The sequence below is a fragment of the Hippocampus guttulatus genome, chromosome 7, assembly GCF_054856545.1.
Source record: "Hippocampus guttulatus isolate MCC_2025c chromosome 7, RoL_Hgut_1.0, whole genome shotgun sequence".
NCBI classification, from domain to species: Eukaryota; Metazoa; Chordata; class Actinopteri; order Syngnathiformes; family Syngnathidae; genus Hippocampus; species Hippocampus guttulatus.
Window position 1 is genome coordinate 13,173,186 of NC_141267.1, and position 8,354 is coordinate 13,181,539.

Consider the following 8,354-nt stretch of genomic DNA (forward strand, 5'->3'; position numbering starts at 1 on the left):
CCGGCGTGTTTGTTAAAAAAAAAAACACGTACAAGTACATGTTGAGCTTTTATTAGAACTACAAAGGAATGTTACATCAAAGGGAATTTAATTGTAAACATGAGAAATGTTCATGTTTTACGCAAGTGACCATTTGCTGTACACTGGCATTATGGCATCCAGAATTATATATATATATATATACCTGTACTGTATATTTTGCAGTCTGCTATGGATTTCAACATGTTTATTGACGTGGTTGTGGTTTTCAGTGGTGTCGAACAGTACAGTTATTCTTGAGCGCAGTTTCCAATATTTTCTAACTGTACCGTAGCTAAATCCGATAACCCAAGCGAATTAGGTACGGATATTATGACGTAGTGCAGTTCAACAACAGAGAGATCAAAGTGATTTGGCAGATGGGGAAAAAACTGATTCTCAAACTGTGGGCCATCAGCACTGCCAAAAATTATGCTGACAATTATTTACTACACATAATTTATCTTTTTTTTTCATCGTTTGTCAAGCTAGGTGCAGAAAAATGTAATTATCTTTCACTGGATGGTAACCACTTCTGGTGACTTTTTTTTGTTTGGTACTGTAGTGTTCCGATCGACTTTTATAATATAAGGTGCCTTGGCTCAATACAGATTGTGAAATACTGCCCTAGAAAGTAGTATTTTACAATTTTCACCCTTGATGTGGGGGGCCCAAAGTGATTTCTCCTACATCACTGCAAACTACAACTGCAAAAATAAACATTGTTAAAAGTAATACCCCTCTGACAGTGACCAATTATAATCTTTGGAAGAATTTTAACACATTGGAAAACCAGTAATTGTGTTTTAGAATGAATACAAGAACTTCCATTTGCCTGGTTGTGTAGGTTTCATTTCGACACCTTTTTTCCATATAAAACATCAAAATAAATCCGGGTTTGCACATTGAAGACAGCGGGAAAAGTAGACGGTTAACTTGAAGGCCATTACGCTGTGACGGTGGGAGTGTACTGCATCGCTAGCCTGTCAAACTCATTCTCCTGCAGGGGTGGGGAAGGGGAGAGACAAGACCAAAAATAAATAAATAAAAGAATTTAATAAATCAAACTCAAGCAACAGCTGTGCATGGCATGAATTGTTTGGTAATGTGTAGTGTTTATGTACATTTGCACCATTGTGCAACTATATGTGTGATAAAGGCCAATGACTTGGGAGCACCTTTTGGCAGGGCTCCCAGAACGCCTGCAGCACTTCCACCAAAACAACAGGCCAGCTTAAGTAAGTTACACACATACCGACAATCGGCTCAAATTTGAGCATTCGCTCAACCTTACGATCACTTGTTGAATGCCTCAGAGAGATTATTATAATCATCATCATCATGCATGTTATCATTATTATTATAGTCATGTCATGTGTATAAAAACAACTAGAAAAGTTTGCAACCGCCAACTACTTAACTGATAAGCAAACAGTTAGCCGAGCTACTCCTATGCCTTCTTCTACTCTTCTTTGTATTTTTCGTCAGTCTGAATGCCCTGTGGCACCACGCTGCCACCCAAAGGCCAAATATTAGTCCTTCAACGGAAAATGCGTCTGTGCGAGAAGTCACCACATAAAACAATTCCTTTCCTTGCGTGTGCGCTGTTTACCACATTTTAATGTCAAAAATCGGTATGTGTGCACCGCACTTTAGCAACCCAAGTGCTGATAATCCAAGGCAGTAATGATAAACACATTTACAAGCAAATAATTGCACAAATCAGTCATGTCAAGATAATGAAGAGCACTGCGAGTAAGACAAGTAGGTCACCTTGGAAAAATAGTCTTTGAGGAATGGATGGGCCCGGTGTGCATCTTTGAGTTGAGAGAGGTACCGATTAGTCACCTGTGGAGAAATTCGATAGGAATTGAAGAGGAAATGGAACAAAAATCATTCGGAATTGTTTCACCTGAGGTATGAGAAGCAGCAAACACAAATACAGTGGACAATCTGAAGTCAAGAACTCTAAATGTGGTATACATTGGAGTGTAATCAAACATTCTGGAGAACTACATGAATGTGAAACATTAGTTTTGAAATTAGAACAACCTGAAATTTAATCCGTTTCAAGGGACGAATTGTGCTTGATTTTGGAGTTTAGACTTTGGCTCAGAAAGACAACAACCGACATCTTAACACATGAGTTCCGAACCAGGTGAAAACACGTATCCATTGCGCGGGGTCATGGAAACATAAAATCATTTGTTTCCGAGATGATAAATATATATATTCTCAGTAATTCCATAAACCCTTCAATAATGTGTGCTGCAGCCACACTAAAATCAATCATAAAAAAAAAACAGCCATGTGTCAGTTCAAGTGTCTCAGTGAAGCTCAGATGACTAATGAAAGGAAAATAAAGCTGCTATTAAGTGCGATCTGCATACTCTTAAGTGTATGTCTGTTTAAAAGAGCTCTAGTATTTTGAAGGTATCGTAATTGCTATGAGTTATATATAACAAAGTCAGGTTGATTATTTATTTTGATCACAATGTTTTTTCATCAATTTATTTTCAAGGCAACATTCTATTTATTTTTGTTTACTCCGAGTTAAATGGAAGATGGTGTCTTAGAATTCAATGTTCCAAATGAAGAAAATTGGTTATTTAATCATCTGTTGTTTTATGCTCTACTATCAACACATAAGTGAGCGTGATGGGTTACACACAATATGATAATGTTTTGGGGTTACACAAGACAAAAAAAGACTGGGAACATTCACACTGGCCATAACATTAGGTACAGGGCAGTTTTAACTACCAAAGTGAGGTGGGCATTAATGTCACACTGCTGTCATTTGCAGTAACGTCAAAATTTAGTGCATCACACTGAAAGTGTATCTATTTACGTCACTTCATTTAACTTTATGATTCAAAGCAATCAATACATCTAATAGTATCAATCAGAGCAAAGGCAAAATTCTTGCACCGGACCTCAAATGATTGCGCAAGCGTACCTATTAAAGTGTCCGCTAAGTGTTGCACAAAGCTTCAACCTTGTAAAAGATGTAATCAGTAGTTATCTCGGTGTAGTGATGGCTCAAAGTCAATGTTCACCACTCCGCTGCAATACTATCGAGTTTTTATCTTATGAACGTTTGTAAGAGTACAAAGCACGGACGCAGCACTTAAACCCCAAGATATGATGAGACGATGGCTCCAATGGAAGGAAGAAAATGCAATCATGAAAATGCGTGGCCTCCGGGTGAAAAGTACGTCATTAAGTAACCAAAATGGAGGCACTGCAATAAGAGTGTGTTCATCAAGAGGAAATGACAAAACGCGTGGCTGCAAAAAGCAAGACTTGGCTCACAAGCTTAAGGTCCAAAGTCTCACCTCAGGGGCTTTTCCAAGGTGCTGAGTCAGCACAACCAGGTTGATCAAGGTCTCAGGGTGGCTGCTGTCCTGTAAATGAAGATTAACAAAGAAAGATTTACATTGTGCGATTTATATTACACCACAAAAGTGATTGCATTGCATTTTGGCCCGTTTAGTTCAACATAATATTGCAAAAGGTTAAACACCAAGGGAATAAATTTGCCACCGCCAGCATCACCCAATCATGGCATCATAAAACTTTGTGAACCTATTAACAAAGGTTCTATCCGTTTGCGCAATCAAAGTTAACCTGACATGAAATGTCAACCATAAATGTGCATCCTCAATGTCCATTAGTCAGCTTGTCCATCCAATTGAATTTATGGCAAACGCTTTGGCGCCCTCTGTTGACCCGATGGCTACATCAAGCTTGTTGCACACGTATCGGACTACCTACCATAAAGCATGGGAACCTTTTTCCCCTCCTCGCTCAATTTAAGAAGTCTTCTCAGGGCTATATTCAATACCGGACAGTATATGGAAAAAAAAATCTGTTCTCGCAAACTGGTTATTATTAATGAGGAGTTGTTGAGGAAACCCTTTTGGTCTCGAACAGCTCCTCCAAAGACTTAATTTAAAAGAGGACAAATGTTTTTCAAAAAACGCTGATAAACATTCAATATACCGTATAAGAAAATGGGGGTAAAAGGTAAAAAAAAAAAATTTTAAAAAACAAAAATAAGGATTTTTTTTTTTTTAAATAATCCCTGAACATGCAAGTCCATGGGTCCCAAAACACGAGTGTGCAGGGGTTGACTGTATAGTAATATACAGTCATTAGGCAGTGATGGCTTTTCTCCATTTTCTTTGCAGGGAGGCCTAGAGTCTCCAGAAGTCTTCAATAACAAAGTCACTAGATTTGTTGTTCATTGCTTTTCTTTTAAAAAATTGCCAAATATAGTTTGGCTGGCAGCTCTGAATAGCCGTTCACTATATGTACAAGCGCTGCACCTTGTCTGTTGCATGAGACATACCTACCCACTCAAATGGCATGATTTGAACCACGGGGAAAAATTATCCAACTATTATTTAATGTTGGGAGAAAAAAAAATCAAAAAGCTAACTCATTTCAACTATGTAGTCATACAAGCACCTCTGGCATATTAATTGAGGGTTATCTAAACGTGACCCAAATTGGCTCACTGTACGTGTCCGGGCAACAAACTTTAGTCTCGCAAACGTAACCATTCCGTCGAACCTTATCGAGTGCCTCCTGAAGCACTCCCTCGGCCTCCTCCCACTTGTTCTGAGCCATGTAGCAGGCCGCCTGGCCATTGAGAAGCAGCAGCGTCGAGGTGTACTTGTCTGACATCTCCTGGAAAATGTAGTAGGCGTCTTGCAGTTTCTCTCCACCCTGGAGCCACGGGCAGAGGGCCATCAACAGTGTTCAGGGACAACGTGTGAAAGTATTCAGCAGATGAATAGCCAATAATCCGCAAAAATCTTGGCTGCTAAACTGAGTTTCTTGGTACTGATCTGCTCACCACCGCCAAATTAACCCAAGCAGTGGCGAGCTGGGTTAGTGTTGCATCCTCATCTTGCTCCTGCATCTTCTTCAGCTCCTTCCTGCCAGAGAATATAGTTGTGATGATTAGAGGTAACTACAACGGACTTGAACCATTGTCATTATTTGAAGAGGCCTCAAATGGCTTCTCTTGTGCTCTGCTTCTTCTCTAACTTTTTTGCCATTTTTATTGGAAAAAGTTGGACCACTGCCATGACTATAATAAAGTGGGAGAGACTTTAATGTAGCTCACATTTGGCTTTAAATTTATTTTGTTCTTTGTGGCTTTACTCTCCATTCTTACGCCCAAATAAGGATTAAAATAAGGTCGCTCTATATTTAAGAGAATCCATTTTAAACATGGATTTTTTTGCAGGATATCTATAAAACTAAATTGACAAATTAGCCATCATTCATAGCTATCGTTAGTCAGTTCTCTCACTTCTTACCTTGCCAAGTCAACACGATCAAGACTCAGCAGCACCTGAATTGTCATGGCCATGCTGAAAAACAAACAAGTTACAGTAAACTACATCAGTTTGATGTTCTTATGTTAAACTTGCAGAATGAAAACAGAAATTCAGGAAAAAGCATTCATAAAATGCCCAAATTATAGCTCCGTCGCTCACTGAACAACTCAGTCGAAGGTAACTGACGTGGCAAAATCAGTGGTGACGGCTTTCGTACATAGACCAACCTGCTGCAATGGAAAAATTCCCTTTCAAGGCCTGCTTACCACTCCAGGCTTTCCCCTTGATGCAGAGTCCTGAGAGCAGCATCAGTGTTTGCCACATGGTGGTAGATGGAAGCCGCCATGAGGAGGAACGTGGTGTTTGCAGCATCCACACTCTTTGCCATTTTCTTGTCGAGATCCTCCACAATGGCATCACTATGTAGGAAAACCAACAGTAGAGAATGGCAATTCACTGATCAAGATGTCCTGTAGTTCAAGCACTGAATTATCACTGCATCTGTCGGCGTATACGCTCTGTGAGCCTTGAATTTTTATTTGCATGTTACACTTCTGCAGAAAAATAATCAGTTCAGTTGATAGTAGATAGACCAATAAAATTACATCCTACAAGTTAGAACTTACTAAAAAAATTTTTTTTCAAACTATTAGCATATACACCCTTTGGGTTAACAAACATTGTTGCCATAGTGTTTACCGTTTGCTTTCACTTGACATATATTCTGCAAACATCCTGACAGCTTGAAGCTCAGGTGCAGAGTTGGCCTTGATGTCATCCATGACGACAGCATACTTTTTCTATAATACACAACACGAAAGGTGAAGATGAGCAAGCTATTAATTCTGCTTATTGGTATTGAGTGTCACACAAGTGCTCTGCTCACCTGGGCAATGTAAGCTCTGTATAAGAAAGTGTCCCTTTCCGTCTCTTTTTCCGGTGTTGAATTCTTTCGAAGAAAAGAAGAGTAAAAGCAGCAAATAGTTTGAGCTGAATGCCAGAACTGCTACGTTTTACAGTTGCGTATTCGTTGGTTACGTTCGATTCAATTAGGTTAGCCAGAGGATTCCTAAGGAGCAAACGATTGTACCTAACGCTGTTAAACCCGACACAAAACGAGACGTACCTTCACCTTCTGGGCTTCGTTGATACATTGTTGATAGCTGCCGATGTAAAAGGCATTTTTCACATCGAACAGCTCGTCAACATCAGTGTGTTGCGCCGCCATGTTGAACACAACGCTGCTTCCTGACACGTAGCACAAGTACGTCACTTCCTGGCTGTGAATTGCACTTTGTGTGAGATGGAGTTCGAGGCATTAAAAACATCCTCTCTGTCCATTTTAACAGCTTTCAAAATTCACATTTTGAATTTCAATCATAGTAGCCAAAGGGGGGGGACAACTATCCAACAAAAACGGTTCCTCTTCATGTTCTCTCGTTTCATTGTTTTCAGTAATGTGACCAACCAGTAGAGGTCAGGGCAAATCAAGTTTAGCATCTGGATGGTGATGACAATGGGCATTTTCATGTGGGCGTGGCTGGCGACATTCTATGATTAGTGGAGTATAAGAGGGGACCTATTCAAGTGGCAGGTGCCACTCAAATTCTACACGGGGCACGTCAACACATTCACACACACGAATGACTGGTTATATTCAGTAATATGAATGTATTTCCTTCTTTTGGCTGATGCTTTCATATGGCATACTAGACACTTTCAATAAACTATTTGTAGTATAGACACTAACACAGTGGTGGGACTTTCACTCCCCACACTTGGTACTTTCTAAACGTTACTTTGTTAAATTTGTACTTTTTACTTTTTATCTTCCGACATGACGTAAAAGGGCAATATCCATTGATTGATTGATTGATTGAGAACTTGTAACTTGCGATCACCAAAAAGCCGCTGATGATGACGTTTGATTTCTTGAGCACCACAACTTTCTCCGTGCATTCAAGTCTTTCTTCAAATTGGCCGTTCTAGTTGCCAACCTTTCTCTTCACGGCAGGTTTTGAAAAACACATACCGGCAACTGGGACTGGGTGACCGATATCTATCATTACTTTCCAATTGATGTTACTTTGAAATTACGTTTCACCAAAACCTCTCATTAACATGAGCTATGACAGCAATTAAGTGATTTAAAACAAATAACACATACATACACACAAAACCCCCAGGACAATGACACAGTTAAATAAAAGTGCTTTGATGTTAAGTACGGGGCCACAAAATGTCATCAAATGGCCCTTTGGCCAGAAGAGACACTGCTGCTGTTTCATCTTTTGAAAGAGGTATATTTTTGCTAAAATGTAGCACGTCATTTATCATAATGATTTGCATTATCACTATTTTGGTATCATAATAATTATAAGAACTATTATTTTTTTGTTGTTTTTGGTTTTATCTTTGTTGGTGTTATTGTTTTAAAATGTTTCATGTATGATTTTTATTTATGTAGAGCACTTTGTTTTTGAGTTGAGCTGAGTTGTAGAGTAACGATATGAAGGAACATTAACCGAGGACTATCAATGACGATGGTGCAACAAATTTGCAGAAACAAGCTATTCCCCATCCTTCCCCTTACTGAAGACAATTGTTTGATGTTGTCAGCAAGAATAATTTGTTGTGTCTATGTGTCTTGAGCCAACCTAAAAACCACAGGTGTCTGCCTGATCAAAACTTCTCCATTTAATCTACCCCCCCACCCCCCAAAAAACATACAAGACTTCTCTTGAACTTATTTTGCATGTTTTTGTTTGCCAACTCACAATGTCCGTTGGGCTGTGGGAACACATTTTGACAACATAAAAGGTTGAGCCTAGCCTTTTTTCTTCTCTGCATGAGCACCATGAAAGTTCATTTAAAGAGTAGTTAATTATTATTTTTTTATGTTCTTGTGCCCAGTTAGCAAAATGGGTATTGCCTACAGTATGATTCACATTTTTACTTGGACACATACATTTCAGAGTCTGT

General features: G+C 39.2%; 1 protein-coding gene across 1 annotated transcript; it reads right to left on the reverse strand.

The window, feature by feature from the left end:
- Positions 1–35: 35 nt before the first annotated feature.
- Positions 36–6,622, reverse strand: cope (COPI coat complex subunit epsilon). The gene is made up of 10 exons (XM_086116394.1): positions 6,499–6,622; positions 6,259–6,321; positions 6,072–6,172; positions 5,639–5,791; positions 5,352–5,405; positions 4,883–4,964; positions 4,597–4,752; positions 3,357–3,425; positions 1,792–1,866; positions 36–1,018 (listed from the first exon to the last, which is right to left on the reverse strand). Exons 1-10 carry the CDS (start codon positions 6,598–6,600, stop codon positions 965–967), a joined length of 909 nt encoding a protein of 302 aa, XP_085972520.1. The 5' UTR covers positions 6,601–6,622; the 3' UTR covers positions 36–964.
- Between the last annotated feature and the right edge of the window lie 1,732 nt (positions 6,623–8,354).